Source organism: Agelaius phoeniceus, chromosome 2 (assembly GCF_051311805.1).
Source record: "Agelaius phoeniceus isolate bAgePho1 chromosome 2, bAgePho1.hap1, whole genome shotgun sequence".
Taxonomy (NCBI): Eukaryota; Metazoa; Chordata; class Aves; order Passeriformes; family Icteridae; genus Agelaius; species Agelaius phoeniceus.
The window spans coordinates 97,849,679-97,877,634 of NC_135266.1; the positions used below are offsets into that span (position 1 = coordinate 97,849,679).

The following is a 27,956-nucleotide window of genomic DNA, read 5'->3' on the forward strand; positions in this document are numbered from 1 at the left end:
GCAAAGAAATTCCAGCCGTGAACAGTTCCTCCAAATATGGTTTTAATGAAGATATTCAGGACATGTTTTATTCCAAGGAAACAGTTTTCAAGTTACAAGACTGAAGGTACATATTTGTGTATCCATGGTGCAAAATTTGACACTCTTGTGTAGACACCTGGAAAATTTGGTCTTCCACATCCATAACCCCAGCTCACAATGCCAGTCAAAAACCATTTTCCATCTCCATTGCTTTGACATGACAGTGGTCCACCAGAATCACCCTAAAAATAATGTATCGAGTTATATGTGTTTACAACATGAATTATGAAAACTGGGGAAAAATCCACAGGAGATATTTTGCATAATTCCAGTGATTATATTTTCAAATTCAGATAGTTCAAACAATTGATAGGGGTTTTTTTCAAGTAGATGGCATTGCGCAGTTTTACCAAAGTTTGCTCTTTCACAAGAGAGAAGGTAATTCTCACTCTTTAAAGACACTAATAAAGATATTACTTTGCATGGACTACATTTGAAATTCACTTTTTCCCCCTAACCTTATACTTAACCATAAACCCCAAATCTGCTACGTAACATGTATGCACATTCATAGGTTACACACTAAAACTCAAAAATAGTACACTTTAAAAATATTTTTAAATAAGATAAATACAATTAAGTATTTAATAATTGTATGACTTAGTTCAAATTAAAGGTAAATGGAAACAGATGGAATCCCTAAATTGTTTTTTGTTGGGTTTTTTCTTGATTTTTTTTAAAGAAGGAAAAAGAGCCTAAGGATTGTCCTCTGGTAGATACCAGTCAGCATATAATGTTTAGGGGCCCATAATGTCTTTGTAATTAAAAAGTTAAAATTAAGTCTGTTCTAGACTTCAAAATTTTTTACAGGATCTCATCATGCTGTAATACAGGACAAAGCAACTAGGACTCTTCCTTTACAGCATGTTCTTTTAGAAATACATTGGTGGACCATCAGGTATAAAACCATTTGCCACCATGTGGGGAAAATTTCTTGGACCAAGCTGATACTTCCCTGTAAGGCTCTGCCATACACAGACCATGTCTGAAAGACACCCAGTGGCAAAGTAAACTTTACCAAAATATTGGGTGCAAGAAACAACTTCTAAAAGCAAAAGGTGCATTTGGCAAAATTCAGATGTTTTGCAAGAGAAGTGCCTTCTTGCTAGACGAATATTTTGTTAGAGCTAGAAAACTATTTTGCTTTCACTCTATAGGTTGTTGGGATATGCAGGTTGGAAGGGACCTCTTCCAAGGTGCTAAGGTGCTACTCACTCCTCAGAGTAGGATTAGATTGAATTGCCTCAAAAAAGGTCAAGAATTTAGATGACTTTTTTTCCTTCCATGACAAATAAGATTTCACATTTAGAGAGTAAAATTTGTGAGTTCTCTCCTTCATTCCTAGGACAAAAGTAGAACACCAGCACTTTTCACAAAACAGGAATACCACAATTTGATTAGCTCTAACAACTGCCAGACACAGACACAAATCATTTACCTCTACAAAAATGTAGCCAAAATGATGTCTTTCCCTGGCTATATCTTGAGTGGCCATAAATAAACAAATTCTCCAGTTACTGAAAACAATACTTAATATCAATGGCCTCACTAACCTCTAAAAAACAGCTGGAGCATTATACTCCCTCAGCCATTGTAGGCTCACTCATTTTTATGTAGATCAGTGAAAGTTAGAACATCTTGAAGATTCCAGATCTCCATCATAAAAAAATTGTCTTATTATTATTTCAGCAGTAAATGTACTACTATTTTAGCAGTAAATATGTATGGTTTATATAAGTATACTATAATACAATATGGCATATAAGATCTGTAATATTAAGTGTCTTATAGATATATACAGCATATCTATGGGGTTTTACTACTTTTCACTAGAAGTAAATTCAGTACTTTACATTTATCATCTTTCAGTTTTTCCAGATCAGAAATATCTTACATTTGCAAATTTATGCCTAATTGTCTGCATCTCATCATACAGTCTTGTAGTTCCAAGTTGGAGGTGAGGGATTCTGAAAAGACACAAGCTACTTTCTCAGTTTGTTTTTTTTTTCAGCTGAGAGCCTATTATGCTGAAAATTGCCTGATTTCAACTTGTTATTGGGACATACAGTTTGATTGGCTCTTGGCCTGCAACTGAAATTTAGCGATGTTACTCATGCACATAAAGCAGCAGAACTCTGAAATCACCCACAGAAGAGATTTGCTGACAGGCAATACTTATATTGCTCTTTTTCAGAACTGAAACATATTGACCACAGAGTGGTCTGCCAGTCAACTTTACACCTCCTCATGCAGCAATGAAAGACCAGATAAGTTCTTTGCAGAGTTCACTGAGGTACATACTTTACATCCGTCTCTTTTCCCAGATGATAGCCCAGCACAAAACATCCTAGCTGTGATAATCCCGTATGTGGAATGACATAATGTCTGGTCAATAATTTCTATCTCTGCTTTCTGAAGAACTGCTGAACCTTCATCATCTGGAAAACAAATTCAACAGCATTTTACTCATCTATTGAAATATAAAACAAGAAGTCTTTAGAAAATATCCATAGATACTTTTGACCATTGATTTATTCCAGATTCCAAACAACTAACTGCAACGGAGCAGAAAGCCTCTTCAAACTATCAGTCAGTTGGTTAATGTGATCTGGGTCCTTCAGACACACAAAATACAATGACATAATCACTAGGATTGGCCAAAATGTTTTTTCTTTGTTTTTGTTTTTTGGTTTTTTTCTCCAAAATATCTCAAGACTTCTTCGTTTGCTCTCTTTATTTCAAAAAGGAAACTGAATTTTACAAAGATATTTACACCATCACATGATAGATTTGCCGTGAGGGCAGCATATATGAAGGAGCCAAATTCAAGATTAAGATTATGAGTCAGTTTCAGAATGCAAATTCTCACAGCATAAAGAATCAATTTCCACATTTGCTTCTTTCTATCTGAAAGATTTGGTGAAACACCTCTTTTTTGTAAGGTATATAACTTAATAATAACAGAATTGAACTAAAGTTTCCCCTCCTTTCCATACAGCAGGCCCAATCTCATCACCAGGTGATCCTTTCAAAATCTAGTTATAGCCAAAAAGCCCTCACCCACATACTCAGATATGCAAGCACTGGTTTACATAACGAAACTTTATTTTAGGATTTGATAGAGCTAGTATGTAATAAAGTATACTTTGAAATTATAAAAGATTGATTTGGCACTTGTATTATAGAAGCTGACAAAGGGAATAGAGGGGAAAAGGAAAAAATACACCCTCCTTTTTTTTTTTTTTTTGAGACATTACATTATCTTTCAAATAACCAGCTTCTTAATTTTACATATGATTAACCAGCAGCCCAAAGAGAAACCACACCATGTGTCCCACACCTCTGAGGGGAAAAGAAGGGAAAGACAACCCTGTGATATTTTGGTGTAAGTGTAGCTCCCTACACTAACAACACAATATGGATGACATTCAGATGCGTGGGACCAGCAGCCAAGTTTCCTGAGTGTACGAAGGTACATGCATACTGCCCCACCTGTGAAGGCTCCTGTAACAAAATCATATCAATGGAAGGAATAAAATTCACCTGCTTCCTGCTTTTGGCCCCAACCTGTTATCCAGCACTTGTCCCCGCTGCGGGCTTTGTGGGAATAGGGAGGTAGGCAGATGGGGTGGATGAGGTGGCCCATGGTGTCCGGCCAGGGTGTGCTCAGCTGCAGCAGTGCGATGTCGTAGTCGTAGTTCCTGCTGTTGTAGTACTCGTGCACTACAATCCGCCGCACTGCAGACACAAACTTGGCACGGCCTTGCATCTGCATGCCCAGATGGGCACGCCATGCTCTGGGGTCAGCCAGCCTGGGTGGGAGCAAACAAAGATGTTTTGTCTTAAAAAAATACCTCAAAACAGTCACTCTCAGCAGGGCTGGGAAAAACAGAACACAGCACCTCCATGCAGTTCAAACTCCGGAACCTAAAGGCACTTGTGGATTCTGGCCATGTTTGGGACCAATATAGAGGGAAGATTGCTTACTTGCCCCCTTGAAAGCAGTGGGCTGCAGACACAAGCCATTCTTTTGATATCACTGATGCTCCACAGTAAGCAGCTCCCACAAAATGAAGGCTGACCTGCCAGGGCCATTCACCTTCCTCAGTGTTTGAGCCACCCACAATCCGAGGGATGAGGTTGCTGATCTTGCTACTGCCACAACCTGCAAGAGATATTTCAGGTTATAATCCCCATTTCCAGTACTTTCCTTTAATGAGGGGGCTTCCCACACATGGCATGAAAGAATATTACACTTTGAAATATTTTGTAATCTATGTCATTCCCCTTTTATAATAATAAAACTTCTCTCTTTGGCTATTCTATTCTATCATGGAAATCAGAGATGACTCCATAAAAAGGCACCAGTCTGGAAATTTTACCGAGTCCCTTTTCCATCTCTGCTACAGAAATTAGCCCGAAATATTTCTTGTGTCAAAAATGTCAAGGGATCCATTGATTTAATAAGCATCACAGTGAATATATACAAATAGGCAAACCCTCATCTCTTTTTGATACTGCCAACCCTGACCTGAAAAGAGACCAACCAGAAAGAAATCCAACATCATCAAAACACTTCTTGCCAAAACAGTGGGAATGATACAAGAAAAATGTATGTGGAGACTGGATATTTATTTGACAAACAAGGTGGTACAATCATTATTTTGTATGGAAATGACTGATTGACAATGTATAATACTAACAGGTGAAGAAGTCATGTCTTAGCACAAAAATCTGAACTCTTAATTAGAAAAGCAAGGAAGAAAGACCCTTCTGTAGAGACTCTCTCCATCCCTAGTGCTTGCACATCTGCTCAGGGGTTTTAGTCCCACGCTCCCACACACAGGTGTTAATATTTCTGGATCCTTTCCTGAACACATCCAGAAAGTCAAATGTAGCTTTAATGTTTCCAAATAAAAATAGGCATGTGGCTAGTCTCTTAAGACATCCTACTGGATCCAAGGCAAGTGCTGACAGATTTGTCATACAGGCAGCAAGCCAGAGACAGCTGAGGGTCAGGCAAAATCCTAAAATGGTTTGGTTTGGAAAGGGAGTTTAAAGATCATCTAGTTGCAACTCCCCCTCCCATGGGCAGGGACACCTTCCCACTAAACCAGATTACTCAGGGTTCTATCCAGCCTGGCCTTGAACAATTTCGGAGAGGAGGCATCAATAGCTTCTCTGGGCAACCTCTGCCAGGGCCTCACCACCCTCACAGTGGAAAATTTCTTCCTTATATCTAAATCTACCCATTTTTATTATAAAGCCATTCCTTCTTGTTCTATCATTACACGCCCTTGTGAAAAGTCCCTCTCCAGCTCTCCTGTAGGCTCTTTTAGGTACTGGAAGGTACAAGGAGCCTTCTTCCTAAAGCTGTCTCTTCTCTAGGCTAAACAACCCCAGCTGTCTCAAGCTGTCTTCATAGGAGAGGTGCTCCAGCCCACAGATATCTTCACAAACCTCCTTTGGACTTGTTCCAACACATCCATCTTATGTAATATACTTGAGACCATTCAGTTTAAGCAACTAATCCTAACCCCACTTTTATTGCTATTGCAGTGACAATCATCTGTTTGCTTTACATCAAAACAAACTTAAAAGGTTGCACAGAGATTACTTTAGGAAGATTTAAGAGTAGAACCTGACTTGATGCTATGAAGTATTGGGGTCTTCACCATCTGGAAGAATCAGAGAAATAAAAAGTTTGTGGTTTTTTTCCCATTGCAGCCGTATCACTCTGGAAGTCCAAATACAGTTCAACTTCAATGAAATGCCTGGCATTGCTGCAGACAACAAAAGTCGCTGCCTCCCCAACTAACCAAGTTCATTCTGTAATTAACCCTGATGCCCTAATCCTCAGCACAGCTGCAATAAGCAGTACAGCTTTTTAAGGCTCCCCATAACATTAAGCCCACCCTCCCACAAGAACCTAGCAAGTTCTGAAACTAGATCTGTGGTAAACTGATAGCTGATCATTACCCAACCATCGCAGAGAGAATGCAATAAAAATTTAGTACCTGCAGCCTGACTTGTACCCACTCCAAAACAGGAAGAAATAAAGGTCTTTATTGTGTAAAAAGTTCAAAGTTCAAAAAGATGAATATTTGAAAGGAACTTACTGCAGCTGCTTTCATCACTTCCATCAACACAGTCCACAGTACCATCACACCTTGCATATTGTTTCCTAATGCAAATGTTATTCCTGCACTTGAATGTGTGGTTGGTGCAGGGAATACCTGAAATAGTTGTGAGGAAAAAAACCCAAAACAATCATTGGCTCAGCTTAATACACGAAGACATGTCTGCACAGATAGAAGATGTGCATATATTAGTAGGTAGGAAGTAATATGACAAAAAAAGCACTTTGGTGGGGATGGCTTAACCTCTAAAGAGAATAAGCTATTCAAATAGAACTGCATCTGTACTTGGGTGTGCATTTACTTGGCCAAGTCCAAGCAAAGTTTTCTTCCCATCCTTTCCCACAGCACTAACACATACAGATATAATAGTGAAAATTAGATTTAGAGTGTAAGGATAGCAAGAGAAAACATCCAGTACTCTTGAAAGGAGCTCTCCTTTGTATTTCAGTATTAAATGTGAAATGAAGGACCGCAGTGAAAGCAGCCTTTTAAACTAGTATCATTAACTAGCCTTATTAACTACTGTATCCAGTAAAACAGCAACGACCAAACCTCATCATTTTCCTGTTTCCCTGTGACTTGCAATAAATGCACTCAAACCCAATCCATTTTTCTTGTCAATGCACAGAAGTATCCTGTAATCATTTAAACAGGTTGTCTTGTGGGAGGAGTAAAAAAGTTTTCTTTTATAAAGTTACTTGCAGAACTTTGCAGTTGTGCTCCCTTTCATAAGACCCTTCCATAGGTCACAGCATCCATTTACTCTAAAAAGTTCAAGAAAGTTCTGATTCAAAATTTTTATTTGTCTAATGCCAAATTTACAGCTTCTGCTAACCTTCTAACCCTGAAAAATATGACAGAGAAACTATCATTTTAATAGTTATTTTACAGATGGTAAAATGGATCTAGGAATTAATTTGCACAGATTATGCAGTAAAGAGATAAAATCTCAGCTTCCCTTTTAAATCCCTAGATTCCCATCATGCACCTGAAGTACTTAATTCTTCTGCCAGTATTTTGCAGAAACAGATGTTCATGGGCTTATTAAAAAGAAATAGTTTAAAATCTGTAACAGCTTGTTTCTAAGTGTATCAGAAGAATTAAACAGAATTATATAGCCCAAGTGAGATTTGACAGTGCCTCTTAACCTTTTGAATGCAGCATCCAGAATTCAAGTCAGGAATGGACAGATGACAAAAGAGAGGAGAAAAGTTATTCAGGAGAACAGCCTTACTGTGGGTGCAGTTCTGCTCATCTTTTCCGTTCTCACAATCACTTACTCCATTGCAGGCAAGCAAGTTGTCCTGTATTGCAAAGCTGGAGTTACAGTTCCACTCAGGGACAACTTTAAAAATATAAGCCAAATCAGGTACAGAAGCATTCCTGTAAGTGCTAACACATCCCCTTCTGACTATGTCTGGATACAACATTCATTCCTTCAAGGATGGGCAATACAAGGCAATACATTCCAATACAAGGATGGGCATCAGTGCCACATTATGCATGGACAAAATAGAGCACAAAGGAGTTCAGTGAGTACCCCAGGTGGTGATGCTTAGTGTCACTCTCATCTACTCTGTGAACCCCTCTTTGTTGTTCCCCCACGAAAAAACCTCACATCAAAATGGCACAGAACTTCATTAATAATTGCCAGCTTTTATCACATATGAAAATACATCCTACTACAGCTATTACTGCACATCTAAATTTCTTCCTCGTGCTCTCCACTGCATATCGTCTTTATTCTTGGTTTTGTCCCTTGCCAATTAACTATGAATTAAGCATTCAAGAGACTGACAGATAGTCTGTACCCAGATGTACAAAGGAAGATGAAAACATATTTTGTTATTCTCATTAAAAAATTTCACCTTGTTTCAGCTGCCTTCTAAGATTAGAGAATACATTCACTGTTTTCCAGTCAAGATCTCTAATAAGTGAATACAAACCACAAGAGAGTTCATCACTTTCATCGAAGCAGTTGTTTATGCCATCACAGCGCTGCATCTGCTGGATGCATAAGCCAGTAGAACACTTGAAATGTCCAGGTGGACATGCTGGAGGTTAAAAGGGGAAAAAAAAAAACAAAACAACAAAAAAACCAAGCAACCAAACCTCAAGATTTCTTTTTCACAAATATTGCCATCTTGTTTCAATTTACAGTCACTAAGCTGCTCCAAGGAACAATAAAATTGATTTAAATTTAATAGTCTGTATATATTGCCAGCACTTAAATTGAATTCAAATGTTGAAAACTGGGATTTAAAGAAGAGGAAAAAAATATCTCTAAAGTTCCAGTTCAGCTGTTCCTGGAATATGGTACCACAGGCTCTCTAGTTCTGGAACAAATAAGCCAGTGTTTTATGGTGCAACACAAGACTACTTAGAAGGCCATCTTTGTTTTAAAGGACATCTCACTTCCAATAACTAAAATTTGTAGTACTTTGCAACTTTGGTAAATAACCTGTGTTGAGGAGGTGTATGAACTACATAATTCTGCCTTATAAACTAAAATATCAAATTTCTCCTCTTTTTACATACTCTACATATACATATTGAATAGAGTTCCTCTAATGCGACAATAACTATGTCTAGTAAACACTGCTTTTCTACCACCTTAAAAAGAATATATAAGAGTAACACAGGTGAAAAAGTACCAGTAAACAGGTTGTATTTTACAGACTGGAAAAACTCAAGGTCTCAGAGTTTATTAATTTTTTGAGCTGTTTTTTTCAGCTCAGATTTCAGATTTGCACGCACTGTATATAAATACATGGAAACACTGAAATAAGCAGATGGTTATTTGGTACTCTTTTCATTACCTATAATCCTTATAGCAATAGAAACATTGCAAACAAACTGTTGGGGATTAAAACAAACAGGAACAGACTTCAACTGACTTCACCATGGTTATAGTCATGCAGGAAGCTTTGAGAACTGTGCAGAAGAGAACAGTGTGCATACAGGAAAGCAGAGCATGCTGCACATGCCCGCAAACCTTAGATGCACAGCCTAGAAAGGTCCTTTGTTTGCTAGTCATCTGACTTAGAGAGATTAGAAAAGAAAATTAACTGAAGCCCAACAGGTAATTTCCTGCATAAACTTAATTAGATCCTACTGGACCCAAAAAATGCTACTTCACAGATCTGAAATGCAAAGAGGGGTTGAAAGAGATAAAGTCCATCTTACGCTGGTCGATGTTATAGCTGCCATATTCCACCAGCAGGGGCTTCTCAGAGACCTTGGAACTGCATTGCAACTCCACGCTGACAGCAGAACTTGTAACGTGGAACACTGTTTGGTGATCAACATAGTAACCACAGTACCTGAAAGTGTCCAGGCGAGTTCTAGAGCAGCCTTCACGGAAAACTGCCTTATATACAATTTAAATGTCAACACCACTGAAATTCAGAAATACAGTCAGCTCCCATACATTAATTAAGAACCATAACCAAAACTATTTCTCAGTAGTTACCCAGCCTTCATCCACCATTAACATTATAGAAATTTACTTCTCAATGTCCCACCTTCAAATAAATAGTCCTAAAAAGAATGCCTTGGGTGCACATATACTTTTAATTGCTGTTTTGGCAAAGAGGTTCCTTGGACTTCTGCCTAGGTGCCACTTGATTCAGAGAAACCTAAGTACTTTCTGATGCCAGCAAATATTTAATCCATCCATTTTAAATGAATTTCTAATGTTCCTTTCATCAAATATGCCATTCTCTACCAGGGGATTGGAGGTGGGCCACAAAAAAACTAGATTAAAAAAAGCAAAGAAGAAAAAACAAACCCCAAAGCAAAAAAAAACCCACAACCAAACAAAGCCTCTTTGACAAGGGAAAGGTTGTTGAATCATTATTTTAAAAATGGAGACTGTTTTAGAGGTAGTATATCAGTGAACATCAACAGTACAGGTTGTTCCAGAAGTGGAAATAAAGACTCCCTCCTCTGCTCAACTAAAATGTCTCAAAAATGCAACACTTAAAAGAAAAACATCTGGCTTTAATATTCCTGCCAAAATAAAAGTACATATGAATCTTAAGTAGATTTAAGAGCACAAGTGGCTGTATTGATTTTTAGCAGACTTGGCACACACACTTGTTTGACAGCAGTACAAGGTCACTCACTGACAACAAAATGCACAGAAAGAACAAAAGAAAAAAATGGATTGTTGTATTGTTAAATGGAGCAGTGGACTATTAGCCAGAAGTAAATATTCCCCTTGTGTATTTTTCCACATAAAACATTGCACCAGGACTACTCTTCATGTCACTGAATGGAGAAAAATCGTTCAGTGATTTCCATGTCAACAGATGTCGCCTCAGTGTCCTGAGCATCCCAGTGAGGTCTGCCAAAAGGAATGGACACATTCATATGTTTTCATGTACGCCCTATTTCACTGTACTAAAATCAAACATCTTGTCAACATATCTAGGGGTATCTGTTCCAGCAATGTGAAAAATAAAGGAAGAAAACAATTTTAAAAATAAGACTTCTCTTTGACATCCTGGAAGCAGATACAAAAGTCTGAGTTAATTTTACAACTTCTTACTATAGGAAAACTAATTGTAAAAGAAGGCCCAAACAAAGAAGCAAGCAAACAAACCCTCAAAACCCCCCAAAAAACCCCAAAAAACCCAAAACCGAATCCGAAACCAAACCCACCAAAAGCAAACCAAAAAAAAACCAACACCACCAAACAACAACAAAAACCACAAAAAACCCCCCAAACCAACCAACCAACAAAACAAAAACAAAAAAAAAAAAAACCCAAAAAACCCCAAACCTCAAAAAAACTCACTAACTACAGTCTTGGGTTACAATGTAAGGTGTAACCAAAAGTACATATTTCTACTACCATCTATGTGAGCTGTTAAAATGAGAGAACCCTGATAACTCCCTCTGGGGAGGCAGTCACCACTCTGAGGGGGCCAACTCTGCTAAGTCAAGGACTCCCCAGAATGACTCACAGAATTACATTATCCCATTGTGGAATTCCCTGCCCTGGGGGATATACCAAACAGTCCTGCCTGTATATAATTTGGGGCTTGGGACACCACAATACCACCACTTGATACCCAGAGGACTCTTGACAGCCACCGCTGGATCTCCAGAGAAAGAGGAGACCTTTTCACAGGATCACTGCTTTGACAAGGCTGTATCCATCCTCCAAGGGCACTGCAGCCACCATTTAGTTGGACTGCTTCTCCCACCCTGACCAACAGGGTGTCAGGTTGTATTCTGACTTCCTCTGTTTAGGCCAGTGTTTCTGTACCTCTTCAGTGTTGCCTTTATTGCAATTTTCCTATTAAATTGTATCTCTGACCTGGAAGCTCTTGCAAAATATTCATGTGAAGCTAATTCCTCCTGCTGGTTTGCCTTCAAACCAGTACACCCACCCGCCAAATCAATCAGTGTTGAGTGCAGACTTCCTATAACAGGAAGTCTAATTGTCACCAATTTTAGTGTTTGTCACCAATGCTCCCAACCTAAAACAGCCTGTCAAAGTTCACAGCAAAATGCTGTTTACCAGTCTGATTCCCTTCAAGTAGCTCACAGACATTTTCTACATTTCTTCTTCTGCCAATGACTGACACAGTCTTCCTTCCAACAAACCCTAGCAATATAAAAAACACCAAACAAACAAAAAGCCACAAACAAACAAACAAAGGTAAAGTCTGCATTGAGCCCTTCTCAGACAAATAAAACAAATTCATCTCACCAAAAGCAGAAGAAATTACTGCCCATCTCTGGAAAAGCTGAAACAGGTACATCTCCTTTGTACATTGAGAAAGGCCATATGCTCATGGCATTGGTAAAAGAAAGATACAGGCCCTCAGGAGCCTTTTGCTGGTGTTTTACTGGTCATATATCCAAGTCCAGGGCAAATAGAAGTTGCAAAGCACCATCTGTAACTCTGTGCCATTGCTCCAGAGAGAAACTGATTAAGGGGATCCTGCCCATATGTTGGAGAAGCGAGTAGGATAATTTTTCAGGGGATGAGCAAATTCATGCATGCTGTAGCAGAAACAAGGGGATATTGCACTAACAGTTTTAAGACAAATAAAGCACCTTTGTGTTCACATAAAGCTCTGGTAGTCTCCTCATAAGACACTCCTGGGTATTCCTGCCTCTGAGAATTTTAAGTAAGAAGTTCACCAGCTGTAACTTCTTTGACAAGGCAGTATGTCCACTGGAAGAAAGACAAGGAAGAACTGCATGGTCGTGTTGAGTGTCTCTGGTTAGAGAAAGCTGTCCCTAGAGGTCTGATGGAACCTTATCTGCACCACCTGCTTGTTCACAGTGTTTACTAATATCAGTATCCCAAAGGTTCTTAACCATTTTTATCTAAGATAGCAGAATAAACATCCCGTAGGCTGCAACTGCAAGAGGCTGAAAAATGGGGGTCCCCTGCCTGCCCCCCCCACCCCATTTCATTAACAATTAAAATTTGGAAAACAAAAACAAACAAAAAAAACACCACATCACCACGTTTCATGCTTGAAGTCATATTTTTTCCCCTTCAAAAGTTAATATAGGACAGAAAAATCAAAAGCTCAAAAGCCTTATTTTGAATGAAAAACAGTTGTTCAAAGGAAAGCTCGTCTTGATCTATAACTATAGCCAGCAACTTGCAGCAGAAAGCAGGAACATGTGTTCTTGTGCAGTACTTCAAAAGTAACCCTGAGTGAACTTCTAAGAATCATACCATGGACATTTGATTCTGTGGAACGCATAATTGGCAGGTTTGTCAAAAAGCTGCTCATATTCTTTCAGGATTCTCTGTCAGAGAATTCCTCAGTATGATCCTATTATAATATTTTTCTCCAGATTTTGCCTTTGTTTTTTATCTCAACCATCCCAAATATCAGAAATCTTTCAATTTATTTCGTAAAAAGACCCCCAAAAATCACACAAACAGACTACGTGTGGTGTGTTTGACTGGTGTTTTTATGTACTCATCTAGTCCAGCAACCAATTACCATCAAGGTACAGTTGTCGGAGATTCAAATTGAATTTTCGCTCTATAAATACAACATGCTGTTCAAGAACAGATGAAGCTTTTTCTTCTGTATGTTATTCTTTCATTGTACTCTTAAGGGCCTAATTCACTTAGTTCCAGTAGTGAGTTCAGAAACTTAAGTTTCAAGACTAATCTTACTGAGGTTCCCATTTGAATGAAGTTTAGGAAAAAAAAAAGGATGTTTTAAATCTAGCCTTGCCTCATCATCCTGTATTCTAAAGATACTGACTTTGAAACTGAGAAAAGCATGGATGGACAATATGCTGGGAAAGCAGTGGCATCTTAATTAAAAACCAGCAGCAATATTTTAATAAAAAATACTTCAAAAACAGTGGTTCCTTGAAAGCTACTTCGTGCAGTTTCTCTTTCAAGAGTCAGTGACATGAATGAGGAAGCAGTTATAGTTCTATTCCAAATCATCTCATTGCAATGGCTTTCACCAAAAAGTTAATTAGATTCATTGTCCTCTTGAGCAATCATAGAATTAAATTACACTTAAAGGGGCTTTAACCGGACCTTGTTTAGTGGCCCCAGAAAACACAGATTTATACACAGATTTATTTTAGAGTTCACAGGACACCAATCTTCTTCCAACTCTTTCCATTTCTCTCTCTCCAGAGTACCACAGACTCTTGTCTTCATCTTTCTGGTACTTTTCAGTAGAATATATATTTTTATATATATATGTGTGTGTGTGTGTGTATATATATATATGTATATATGTATATATGTATATGTATATATATATATACACACACATATTTTATAAGGATTGTTACATCATCAGCTAAAATGAAAGAATGGTAGGACACCCCAGTGAATTACTTCTGTCCTTGTGGAAGCTTTTTGAGTGAGCTGCAGTAGTAATGTGATGGTTTATTTGGTACCATTACATTAATAATCCATGCAGAGTACTTACATGTGTTCATTAATTTTCCACCATCCTCGCTCACAGCCTTTAATATTCTTCTCACTAATGGTATAGTTATGGAACTTCAGAGCTATACCAAGGCTCTTCTGTGGAGTCTGTTGTGAGCAAGAAAGATAGTGTAAGCAGTCTTCCTTTTCCTTTTGTGGGCATAGACCATAAAAGTGTATAAAGTATTTCAGGAATTACAGAGCTTGGCATTGCCACACTCTGGGAGCTGTGCTGGCTTCACCACCTCAACAGCCAGCGCTTTACACACTTGCCAGCTATTCAGTCCTGAGTCTAGGGTTGACACAGGCCCACCACAGCTGCAGGCTTTCTCCCCCTCTAGCCAATAGTCTTCTCATCTTTAGAGAGCCACTGGCCATAGAAAGCAGCTTTTGTATCAAGATCAAAGCACTCAAACACATCCAAATGTACTTGTGTAGGGACACAGAGCCCCAGAGGATTTTTAGAGTTAAGATACTGCCTGGAATACTTGTGTCACATTTGTAATGCTAGGAGTTACTTCTACCACATTATTATAGTCTTCTGCTAGCACCTGCGCAGCCATGCATTCTTTCATATTTTACAGAACATTTCTAAACCCAGCAAAATCACAAGTGTTCATACTTAACTGGAAATTGCTTTCATAAAAAGGAACAGAACCTTTTTTGCACAGCAAAGAAGTGTTCATTTAAAAACAAGAACTGATTCAGGGCAAAAAACCAGAAATGAAAATTTTTCTCCCTCTCTCTTACAGAAAATATAACTGGGGAAATGAGCAAATTTTCAATATTGCAAAAAAATACAACACTGAAAATGAAACTGGTTTGAGCAATAAACCTTTCTATCAGAAGTCCAGGGTGAACTGAAGACTGTAAATTTAGCCCCCCAAAAATCACTTCATCATTTTAGAAGAGGAAGAGGCTGTAGGCTAGCTGGACTTCATTTATATTGCTGTTATTCATTGTAGTCAGTCACTAGATTAACAAGTCATGAGTACCATAAGCAGAAAGATGGGTAAAAAGTGGATCTTATCATATCCATTGCTACATTCCATAGAGAGGAAAACACTGAAGAGCAAAGCCTGTCAGAGACCTTATTTCAGCAGCACTGATAAGGAAACACTCATGTCAGAGAAAACAGAAGTACTTTAAAACAACATCAACTCTCAGCAATTTGCTTTCAGGAGAGTACATGAAATGATGCAGAAAAAGGATACCAAATTAAACAAACAGCACAGGATTGTGCTGATAGGACAGACCATTCTGAAGACAAATTAAATATATTAGGCATATGAAAAGATACCAGAGAAGTGGCAGTAATAACTAGGTTAGGCTTTTTGTACATACCTTTCATTCAGATTTCTGGGGGTGGGAAGAGAGGAGTTAAAAACATTCAAGTCTTACATTGCCTGCCATGAAGTAATTCTGCAGGCTTAATATCAAAACTCTTAACTCTTCACCTTTGTAATAGGACAGCTTAGATACTATATTCTCTTCCTTAAAAACAAGTGCACAGAAAGAGAAAAAACTGATACAAAACACCCGAGCACAGCCAGCTATTCAGCAATACCATTTCTTTAAACTACTGCATCTGTGAGGATGTAAGTTACTGCCAATTCAATAACTTCTGCTTTACTTAAGCTGTATGTGGCCAAAACACACAGCAGTGCCTAAGAGAGAAAGAATAACGCTACCTGGAAGTTCCATGCACACAGGCATTTTGGAGGATAATAGCTTGGGTAATATGGACTTGTGATTCTCCCTTCATAGCCAGTTTCCTCTTTTGTCACTATTGCTTTCCCACACCCTAGGGAAAAAAAATTAAAAGAGGCAAAATTTGGCAAACCTTAATATACTTTCAGTAAAGCTATTCAGTGGGCTAAAGCATCCAAATTTATCAGAAGTCTGTCACTGCAAAGCTGGGCAGGTCAGGAATTATGTTTAGCTGGATTCAAGTTGTAAAAAGGGACCCTTCCCAGTAGTGCACACAGAAGACAGAGGCTGTAAATATCCAGGGATGAGTGCTAGTCTCTGCAGGACCAGAAGAACACACTGTAAATCTATGTTACTTCACTGAAGACAGTTTTGCAAACAAGAATGCCAATACATCCACACTGCAGTACTACACAGGGACCTCTAGTCTTAGAAAGCAGCTAACTAGAAGTGAAGTAGACAATATACTAAACTAATCAGCTTCCTGGAAACCAAACTTTCTTGGATGACAGCTCAATGGATTTATGGAATTCATTAAAGACAAACTTGCACACGCAGAGAAACAAAGAAAACTTCAACTTGAACTTAAAGAAAAGCCAACCAACCCACAGCCCATGCAGAATAGATCTTGAAGTTAATTATTATGGAGAATTTATCACATGTTTTTATGATGATATTTTAATGCTTAATTACTCAACATTAAAAGTATGCAGCATCTTTTTTAGCAGCTTGAATTTCCTTGCACTGAGTTGTGTGAGATTTTTCTTGGGCCACTAGCATGATATTCCTTGCACTATTTGTGATTATGATCTCATAATTTCTTAAAGATTAAAGCAATAAAGACATGAGCTTGATGCACAAACGTTACAGACTCTTTTGTGTTCCTGAGGAGGCAGGGGCTGATAGCAAATTCAGACAAAACAACTGAAGTTTTGTTTTCTGGAAGCAGTTTTTAGTGCTGTCATCCTTTCGCTTTTAACATGATCCCCGAGTCCCAAGGCAGAAGGGCGACCACTGCTACACCTGAAATAATAGCCCCATCTACTGGCACACTGCAGTCCTCGCCAACTGAATTCAGGGCTGCTTTCAGCCTCTTGTATTCATACTTCACAACCAGTCTGATCGGATTACATTACTCAATAGGAGTAATGCAAAGAAGGTGAAAGGGAGACAGGCACTTGTAAAAAGGAGAAACTCAGATACAGGAATCATTTTGCCATAGTCAGAAACATGACAGACACTTCAGAAGAAGAAACAATATAATAAACACACTTCCAAACACAGAACAAACCTACTTTCTTGTGTAATGACCTCAAAATAGCCATGGAATTCCTTTTGCTCCTTTACTTGTGCTGCCTTAAATATTACCAGCATGAGATTATTTGTGGACACAAGTGACACCAATGAATCAGCTGGTTCACAGGCTCTGAGGGAGAAGAAAGAAGAGCAAATACATAATTAACACATTATTCTCACTCTATGCATAAATTTTCCACTGGTTCAGATCTTACCTCCTTCAAAGTCCAGTCAAATCTCCATGCTCTTGAACAAAAATGCACCTGTTACAAGGGCAGTTTAAAACTCAATAATGGAAATTCTTCTTACAAAAATGAAGGAAATGGCATGAAAATTAATATGGAATGTTTCACTCTATGAGATGATGACTTCCAGCCTTCACTTCCAGTAAAAATGAATGAAGAAAAAATTAACAAAAAGCTTGAAGAAAAATCTTATTTTATTAGACCAACAGTGTTATCTTCTTATTGGGGAGTGGGAAAGACAAGAAAGTTATTCTTCAAGTCAGAAATTAAGAACCTAAGCAAATCAAGTACTCTCATTAAAAAAAAAAAAAAAAATACTTTCCATATGCATTACCTAGCAGACATCTTCAGTCCTCTACAGATACTAACATGTGAGTGAACACCATTCAAGTCAATTGGAAATACAGGACAGCTCTCAAAAAGGACTGAAAAGTCAATGCTCCAGTTTTGAGGCTTATCCACAGACTGAAATAGCAGAGAAAAGGTTTCAGAAGTGAAAATGCTGAGCATTTGCCTTCTTCATGGAGGTGGTGCTGTTTCCTTTTGACTTACAGAGTCCTATGGAATTAATTATCAGGGATTTAAAAGAAAAAGTTCCTAAACGAGCATAATGGATCAATAAAGAGAGAGAAGACCAAGAAAAAAAGTGATAGTCCACATCCCTCAACCCATCACAGCTTCAAGTCAAGATTTTCATAGCCCTCTAAACAAATAGAGCAGATTAAAAAAGCACTGAACTAGTGAGTGCCAGTTAGTGAAAATCACAAGACTTAGTTTCAGAACTTGAGTCTTTATCTGAAAAGCACTAATCTTAATACAGAGTAGCTTGCTTAAGGGAGGAAATTTTGACATTCTCTTTCAGTCAGCATCTCTTTCCTGATAAGAAACAGAAATTTTTGCCCAGTAGTGCACAAATTTTTCATAGTTCTGTAGCTAGGTGAAGATGCACTCCAGTTGAAAAAAAAAAGAGAAAAAAATTGAAGAAAATTTTCCCTTTTATTAGCAAGATAACTTATCCAAGAAATTTTAATTTGTCAGGTGTTGTGTGAGTAATACATGAAGATCAGAACAGTTTTAACAAAACCAAACTAACCAAAAAATGAAGATGATAGGTCTTCAGAAAAAAACCCAAAAGTTGTCAATTAATTCTTAATAGAAATTTATACTCACCGATAGAGTATCTTATCTTTGATTGGCATCAGAGAATCATAAATGGTGAGCGAATCAGTGATGCAGTTATCTGCTTCAATCTGAAGGGATACTATGGAAAGGCGGACAAGGTGGCCCACAGAGGCAATAAGCTTAAAATAGCAGATTGTTCCCTCTGAGGTAGCTTGAGTATCCAGAGGAAAGTGCTCATGTAGTTGGTCAGCATAGAGATCATACATGCAATTTGTTCCTGTGAAAATGTCACATTTTCAACACTGGACACAATCACTCCAAAACTCCTAAATCCACATGGCATTAAAACAAAAAACCCTAAAACTTGTGTTAAACTAAAGCAAATTATGAAGGCATATCTAACTTGGAAAACAAAGTAATAATAGAATTATAGAGTGGTTTGGGTTGTAAGAGATGATCTAGTTCCAAATTCTCTGTCATGACAGGGATACCTTCCACTCCACCAGGTTGTCCAAACCCCCATCCAACCCAGCCTCAGACACGTCCAAAGGGCATCTACAGCTGTTCTGGGCAACCACCCTTACAATAAAGAATTTTTTCTTACCCTAAACCCAAACTTATCCTTTTTCAGGTTAAAACCATTCCCCTTTGACCTTGTGAAGCCTCCCTTTCTGGCTGTTTGTGTCATTCACTGCTTTCATCTTAGATAAAATTTTGTGGTCCAAGAACAGTCTATTTATAACAAGTACAGAGCATGGCCAACAGTGCTGTTGCCAGGGTATTTTCTTGCAGGGTATTTTCACTAAAGCAGTGCCATTTTGTACAATTTGCAGTTAAAGTTCTGCAGAGTCTCTAAAGGATAAATTACTTAATTCTTCACTGGGACATACTCATCTACTTTCAAAGCATAAATGTACTGCTTGCCCCTGCGGACATTAGGATATTTAAAATACATAAAACAAAATCAAAGGAAAAATACAGTTGCATGTCTGTATGCCCCCAGATTTTTTATTGATCAAATGTCAGGGTTCTCAATGTTTTATCATGACATGAGCTAGAAGTGCTAGTAACAAATTCAGATTCACCAAGTCCTTTAGTTTGGAAGGGATGCTAGGAGTTTTCTTGCTCAACATTCTGCTCAAAGCAGGATCAAAATGAATTCAGACCAGGACTTTGTTCTGCCCAGTCTTGAAAATTTTTGCTGTGCTAGAAATCACCATTAGAAATGGAAACACTGGAAACAAATGGAAACAATGGAAATAAAAATTATGCAACTTACCCTACACAACATTTATTTTAAAAAGGGTAAAAATTTGTCATAATTTAGACAAGGATAATAAAAATATTACCCTACTTGCATCCAATTTTCCAATTAAGCGGGAACAACTGCAATTTCCAAATAAAATATATTGAGGTCCTTATTTCAATTCAATATTGCAGTTAGCAGTCAGCAAAATGCTTAAGGAATTTTTGTTTGGTCATGTCTAAAACTCTTAACATAGCTCTTTAAAAAGGTGAGAAGGAAGAAAAATGCAAATTAGGGAGAATAAGATCAAAAGTGAGTATTTGCTCTAATTTCTGCCTATTACAAACATAAGTCTCTCAAATAGTTACCATCATGGAACACCAATTAAGAGCACTGTGAAAGTTTACTACCAATTGTTGACTCAAATTAAATGTTGACCTTTTAACCAGTAGCTAATCAAGACAGGAAGTGGCAGGCTTTGTCCAACTTCCACTTTTAAATTACAATCTTGAAACTACGATTGAATGTAACATGAAACTAAAGCTATGAATGTTTATGAACAATCTGTAAGGGTCACATTCCATTTAAATGAATTACAGTTAAAAGCTTTGTTTAAGTAATTCTTCTTCCTTCTTCCTTGTTCTTATCTCTTCACAACAACATTATTTTTATAATAGTTATTTGTGCTTATCTAGTCACCCTTAGCAGAACCAACTTTGATCATAATCTCTAAAATTATATGTAACTACCATTATTTCTACTAAGTAATTAATAATGGGATAAGGTCGCTGCTGCTATGGGGCACAGTCAAATACAGACCTGACTCTAGAACTACAAGTAGTTGAAGCATGCTGGGTTGAAACCAAAGCTGGATAAAGTCTTTACCCAAGGAAACCCAGCACAATCAGATATTATGGCAATGCAAGAACCTCACATCAGCTGGATGTCCACAAGTCCCTTCTCCAGCACCACTCTTCAATAAATCTGCACTCCATTCTGTACCTGAACCAAACACTGGGTTCATCTCCATACCCAAAGTTCATACCCATTCCTCTCAAAATATAGCCTGCCAATGCTCATTCATTTTGTGCTGCTGCATGTTCACTTTTACCTCCGCATCATATTCTATAGTCCTAACCAGACACAGCCAAAGAACCCCAGCAAATAAAATTGCACCAGTATAAGATTCTCATGTGCTGTGGCCATCCATGCTGTTTGTCCCCAAACGTCATTATATACCCACTCCACACTTCCCACAGATACCATCTGAAACCTGTGGGTACCTATACAAAGTCTCTGAAAGATGTCTAGAATATGGCAGGTCATCCTTCTCCCTTTGTGTAAAAGACACCATGTAAGTCCTACAAAGCCTTAGCAACAATATTTGTGTTGCGTTCTTCTTAATTTCTTCTCTTTTAGGGGCTGCATTCTGGAATAAATTGGAACCACGTTCCAACTGTGCTAACTTCTCCACCCTGGAACAGGGAAATGGGAAATGAAATTGCTATGCAAATAAACACCAATACGTAAAACTCTTTAGAGAAATAAAATGCACATTAATGAGATGTGATAGAAGCCAATATTGTTATGCTTTGCAGTTTAAATTGGGAGGCTTATACAAATGAATGATATAGCAAACTTGACTTGAGTTTTGAGAAATTATGGGCTGTTAGCAATATAAACATTGGACCATGCTCTGTGACCTGAAGTCTGCCTGTGGACCTCAGAACTAGCAGAGCTTGACTTGGCTGCATGGCAAAAGTAGTTGGATTCCAAAAAAAAAAAAAAAAAAAGCAAACTAAAACCTTTACAAGGTAACAGAAGTGAAAAATCACAGGTAGAAGTGCAACCAAATGTTTCAGGAAAGAAAAACACAAACATGGAAAGATATAAAGCCCTTAAGCCCTTGAAAAACCAAAAAATTGAGATTTCTCAAGATGAAGAGTCAGTCTGTGTCAAGTAGCAAGGGAGGCCAACACACCCCAGCTGATTGATAACTGTTGGCACAACAGAGTCTTAGCAGGTGTCCCCATCAGAGGTGCAGTACTATTGCTCAGCCTAGTAACACCTTTTTTCTAGATGCCTGCTCCATGTACTATTGAAGGTAGATGTACTGTACTTTTGACCTGCTTATTCAGTGCTTTGCACACTGAAAAAGAACCCTTCTGGGAGGTTTACAAAATGAAGCCAAGCAGGTGTACAAACAAAATGTGTGTCTCCCACAACTGTGGCAAAACTCAACTGCCTAAAGTAATTACTGTTAGGGAATTCATTCAAAGGAATAACTCACCATTAACCTTGGAGAAAAGGGAGTTAAGGTGAATAAAGAATGGACAAAAGTATGGACAACACATGCTCTTTTTCAGCATATTAAATTCATTACTGTCCAGTTAAGAAAAGGTTAATCTGCTGGTCAACACAATTAATAGCAAACACCTGATTTAGTTAGTTTCCTACTATGTCACCAGGTACATCTAAAAATTTACCAGGCAGATTAAAGGTAGATAGTTCCTATATTTGTTACATGCAAGATTCTTGGTCATCCTTTTAGTAAGTCAGGACTTAAATGCCAAGGCTGAATTTAGCCCTCTTAAATTAACACTGAACAGTATCTAAGTCCAAGTCATGAACTAAAAGCTTTGTTCTCCACCTCTCCTCTACAGGAAGCTGCCAAAAGGGTGAATTACCTGTTCCTGTTGTTGACCAATAATCTGACCGAAGACCTGCTGCATAGAAAAAGAGTTGTGTGAGTCCTCTTGTTTGCCTGAAATCCAGAATTCAGGGTTTAATTCAATCACACCTCAGTCTTAACACTGAACACACAGGACAAAACACTTTTCTCATTGAGAGGGGTTGCCCTAGCCCCCTTTATTTCTGAAAATTCTGCAAGCAGCTTTGGAGGTGAGGTAAGAAGATACTGCATGGGAATTAAGCAATCAAAGTCAGTTGAAGGACTGAGACAGAGGTACCCTGGACATCATTTTCTGGCTGATGCCCTTAGAATAGAAAGTCATGAAACATTTTGTAGCTTAATACATTAAATATGCTTGAATCACAAGTTGTGAGTTTGTTCCCCGGACAGGAATGGCACAAAAGTTATTTAGCAAATGAGCAACTTATTATAATCTGTTCTTGAATCTTTGATAAAGGACTGATAAGAGTCTCATTTTCAATGAAGGGGTCCACCTTAACCCTTCGTGTTTTTATGGTTTTAAAATCACAGACTAACCCAAATCTGCCTACAAAGGACTCCATTTTACCTCCTGACTATGAACATAACGACTCCCCATACAGGAAGTTTTGCAATCACAGCTTAAAAGGACAATTTGTACCTTGATTTGACCTCAAATCTCATTTTTATTTTTCTTCACAGTTTTTTTCCTCTATTACAATTTTAGTGATAGAAGCTAGAGATGTAGGATCAAGATTTTAGTTTATTTATAGAATTTTCTACTCCAAAGTAAAAATATTTGCTTAATGAAGTATTTCGTCAAGGATATGTTCTAGTACTAACCACTTAGGACAATGGAATCCATGTCGACTGCAAGGCCCTGAAGACTTCCCACTGAAGTCCGGTTGATGATACTTGTCTGAATGGAATCCTTTAAAATGGCAGCCACACAATCCTCACACAGCACTTGCCCCTTCGCCTGTGGTACCACAAATACGATCCAGAAATGAATAAGAAGGCCTCCATTGTTGTTGTTACTGAAATAAAGAGCACAGGTTATCACCACCCTGTTGGAAGTCCTCTGAAGACAAGACTCTTAGCCCAAGCTTCTGAAGCATAAACTCAGAAGTGCATGGCTCATTTCCATATTTTATAATTACTTTAACCCAGTGAATGTATATTTTACCCTTAAAGAAACAAACAAACAAGACAAATCTCAAAACACCAAAACACATCCAGTTGGCTCTTCACATCCACTTGGCAATATTCAGTAGGCTGATTTCCTGAGGGCTCCTAACTGTGGAGATTCTATGGAAATCACATTGTCTCCACATGAATTAGAACTAGACTATTTCCTAAAGATCAAAACAGAAATAGTAGAACAGAAACAGTAGAATTATCATCTCCAGAAATGCAGAGCTCTGCAGTAGTATGTATTTCACCCTGCACTGTGTGTTGCAGTATGTAGGAAATGATTCCTAGACTATTTAGGTAACACATTAGAGGCCATGTATGATCACACTAATCTCTACCTCCTTAGTGGGGAGAAAGACCATTAAATCAAACACAGCCCAAAAGTGTCCAGTTTCTGAACCAAAACTGTATTTGGTTCTGGATGATTGAAACTAACTAAACTTCTAACATTAGCTCAAACATGAATATTAGAGTAAGAATACTTTATTGCATAGATTTCCTTCGTCTTAAGTAGAAAATGCTTTTATTCCAGTAACATAACTCACAAAATATGTGTGATTTAATCAATAACACAGAGTTGTGCTCCAACAGCATGTTTAAGTGGTTAAACTTCTACATGAGCCAAAGGATTACCAAACCTCTTAACTGACATTGTTTCTGTTCATCTTGCATTGTATTTCTGGCAGACAAGGAACTGTTTATATGACTTTAGTTTGGCCTTACTTTTGTTAAGTGAATTGGTATAGGTTATAAACCTATTTTGCTATCAGTTGAAGTACATAGCAAAGACATTGAATTATAACTATTAAAAATAAGCTTGTTTTGTGGGTTTAGTACCTTATCTACTGCCCAGCAGAAATGCAATTACTTTAACCACAGTTTTACCTGACTTCTGAGACAGTGGACTGCTTGTAAAATTTGGAGAAAGAAGAAGTTGTGTAAACCAAGTTCATCTGAAAGACAAAGTATAAAGATTTAGCATTCTGAAAACCAGTTACCCCTAGAGATGCTATATGCCTAGGCTTTTCTAGGAGCAACCTATTTTCCACCAAGATTACGCAACATGCACACACTTCCAGACATACATCAGCCAAGCTAGGCAGAAGAGGAGATGAACAGACCAGCTCTTCAATGCATCTGTAATAAATCCAGTATTCCTAGGAAACAACAAATCTTCTCCCTATGGCCAGTTGGTATATATAATAATACTCTTTCCATATAAATGAATTATGACAACAATGCACATCCTTCATCCAGAAAATCCCAAACACAGAGAGCATCCCTATCCTGCTGCTAAAACTTAAGGCCAAACTTCAAAAAATGTGCACACACTCACAACGCTTTTTGGCGTTGTTACTAATGTGCAGTGAACAGCACATACCACAGCTTTTCCCACAGAATCATAGAAAGACCGAGATAAGAAAGGGCCTCTGGAGAGCATCTAGTACAATCCCACTGCTCAAAGCAGCGTTGACTATACCACATTGCTCAGGGCCATTTCCAGTTTTACCTTTAAGAATGGAGACTCCACACCTTCCCTGGATGAGAACCCCAGTGCTTGATTCCAATCTTAGCTAAGGAATTATCTTTTTTTTAATGTGTCCATGGAATTTTTTGCACTTTGATTCCTTTGTGTCTATTTTCTTCATCAACATCATAGTATTAATATATTTCTTTCCAATAACAGTGTAAAACATGGAGAAGCAAAATCTCTGCCTGTTCCCTGCCAAAGGACTGTCTTTGGGTAAAGCAACCTCCTGATTCTCCCTGTTGCTGGGCTGTGATAATACTGGTGTGACATTAACTTTCCTCTCCCCATCCTGTTCAAAGCCACAAGGTGGCATGTACCTCAAGCTGTTTGGACCTCACTCTGCTACTTTATGATTAAAACTAATGCGCAAAGGACTATGACACAGAATATTGCAAAAACTAAAAATCACATCCATATTAACCCCTAACCTTCATCATTTGAAACAGAAAGTTTAAACAATAATTGTAAGGGCCTAAATAAGGTGGGTAGAGCTCAATTTTGCTCTAGATTAAGGTACAAGAGATTTTATGTATTACTGCTACTATCAAATGGAAAGAACCTATCTTGAGAGGTTTTTCTACCACCACTTGGGGTCTCTGGACCAGAAGCCAGTAACAAAAGGGTTTTGAGGAGAACAAACAAAATCCCAAATCCCCCACTTCCCTACTAACAATTTTAGTCAACAGTTGAGTTTGTCAGTTTCAGCAATTCAAAATCCATTGATGAGTTCAGGCAAAGCTCACAGAAAAAAAATAAATTCCAAGTAATGTTCAAGTAGGAGGTGGTGACACTGGCAGCTCAACACCTTCTCCCTGTTGCCTCTCTCCACTATGTATGACATGGGCAGATCAAGAACAAGACACAGGAAATACAGGACATTAGAGCTGCTCCATGGATAGCAGGGAAAGGTGATGCCCTGCACTGGTTATCTGAAAGAACTTCAACGATTAATATGCAGGACTTGGAAAGAGCTGGAAAACAGGAACATTAGTTCACATTATAAGGTGACAAAAACTTAGTAATTATTGAAAAATTTCTTGGTTTCATCTAACTTTTTTTTTTGTTGTTGTTGTTGTTGGTTTTGTTTAGCAGTTTTCATACAGTCACTTGAATCCTTATGTGGATAGCATTCCTGGCAAAAATGTATTTTTGCTGCCTACACCAAATGTCTTTAAAGTCAAATTCCCATTTTAACCAAGATTCCCCCTCACCCCTTTCTTCCCACTGGAGAGCAGCTATTGATCCAGAGTTCTATTTTTGCTTTGACTGATGCAAGGTATTTGGGAAGTATAATGGTCTTTAGAATACCTTGTATTAGAAGGAAATGTAAATTTCTGTCTGAAATATGTTTGTGATCCCTAGGGCAATTATGGATGTTTTAAGGCAGAAGATACCAGTGTAAATGCAAAAAATTTTGAGATTTTGTCTGTTTGATGTTTCAAAGGTGGCAATTGAGTTTAAGGACTTTTGTAGAATTTTAGTCCCAGATCATAATTTATGGGTGAAAGTATGGAAAATTTTAAGTCAAATGTAAAAACTAGATCCATTCAAAAAGGTTTGCGATTAACAAGCTGAAAGCAGTCAGTTCCTTCATACCTCCAGACAGCTACCGCTTGCACATAATCCTCCAAGAGGGAAGGGGTAGAAGAACACCACAGCAGCCTCAAAGGCATCTAAACATCACTTGTCCACAGCTCTGATCTTTTTTTGCTAACCAAGCAGCCCGCGCATCTTACCACATGCTGTACAGTCTGTGCCATAGAGAGGAATTCCTTTGATTCTTTCTGCCTATATTCTGGAAGAAACTCTATGTTGGTAACACGAAACAGTCCAACAAAATACAATGCATCTTTGTTTTCTGCCTGAACTGCAAGAAACAAAGAAGACAGTTAGCCTTTTTTTAATAACAATGAAGGTTTTTTATTAAATTCTAAACCAAATTAATCTATTTGGCCTAATCAACTTTGTAGTTTGAAACAACTACCCAAAGAACACTACACTTTTATAGCCAAACTGTTCTAGATGTGTACCAAATTATGGTTAATGAGCTCCTGTTACCTACACACAAGACAAGATACCACCATACAAACAAGCCAGCATAACTGAAGGCAGTAACAACATCCAGATTCTGAAGCATCTCTAAGGTATCTTAGGCAGTATTAGTATCAGGGGCCTAAAGAGGAAAACATAGCTTTTAATGCTTAATTACACACAAATTTAATTTACTCCCCTTTTACTTCCTTAAATCCATTCTGAAAAAGAATGTACTTATCTGAATCAGAAGGCCAAGAAACATAATGGAAGGCAAAATTTCTGAGGAATCAAGCTCATAAAAACCTGTCAGGTCTGTGCAAATCAGCTTGCACATTAAAATGTTTTTCATACCCCTGAAATAAAGTCACGCTCCCTAAAGCCAGCTTTTCTTATTACTTGTTAAGTCTTAGCAAAGACAAAAGTTTTTCAGACCCCATTTTAAAATTTCCATGTTTACTTTAGAAACAGCCTTCAGGACAACTGAGATCCTAAAGTCATCTGAAAGTACTATTGGCGATAATGATATATAGAGTTGCATGAACTTTCAGCAACTCACCAATGAAGAGCCACAGTAATGTCCATGTTACAACTCCTAAAATGAATAGAATGAGAGCAAAGAGAATTATTTTGTTTTGAAAATTCCATAGCAACTTATCTTTTTTCTTCAATTTGTCATGCTTTTTCCTTGCCAGAATCCTCTTTGCCAACTTGTCTTCTGCAGATACCATTTGGACTGAAATGGTG

General features: G+C 37.9%; 1 protein-coding gene across 3 annotated transcripts; it reads right to left on the reverse strand.

The window, feature by feature from the left end:
• Window positions 1-25: 25 nt before the first annotated feature.
• TMPRSS7 (transmembrane serine protease 7) lies at window positions 26-27,956 on the reverse strand. 3 transcript variants are annotated; one of them, XM_077174353.1, is made up of 18 exons: window positions 27,769-27,956; window positions 26,915-27,045; window positions 24,533-24,600; window positions 23,297-23,490; window positions 22,470-22,508; window positions 18,585-18,813; window positions 17,169-17,299; window positions 15,855-15,967; window positions 14,165-14,271; window positions 9,408-9,544; window positions 8,168-8,275; window positions 7,370-7,566; window positions 6,201-6,317; window positions 5,723-5,759; window positions 4,069-4,246; window positions 3,625-3,893; window positions 2,383-2,519; window positions 26-263 (listed from the first exon to the last, which is right to left on the reverse strand). In XM_077174353.1, exons 1-18 carry the CDS (start codon window positions 27,938-27,940, stop codon window positions 93-95), a joined length of 2,535 nt encoding a protein of 844 aa, XP_077030468.1. In that variant the 5' UTR covers window positions 27,941-27,956; the 3' UTR covers window positions 26-92. The 3 variants fall into 3 exon arrangements, with proteins under 3 accessions (XP_077030468.1, XP_054483834.2, XP_077030469.1); XM_054627859.2 differs by lacking the exon at window positions 5,723-5,759 and having other exon boundaries at window positions 7,456-7,566; XM_077174354.1 differs by lacking the exons at window positions 5,723-5,759; window positions 7,370-7,566; window positions 8,168-8,275.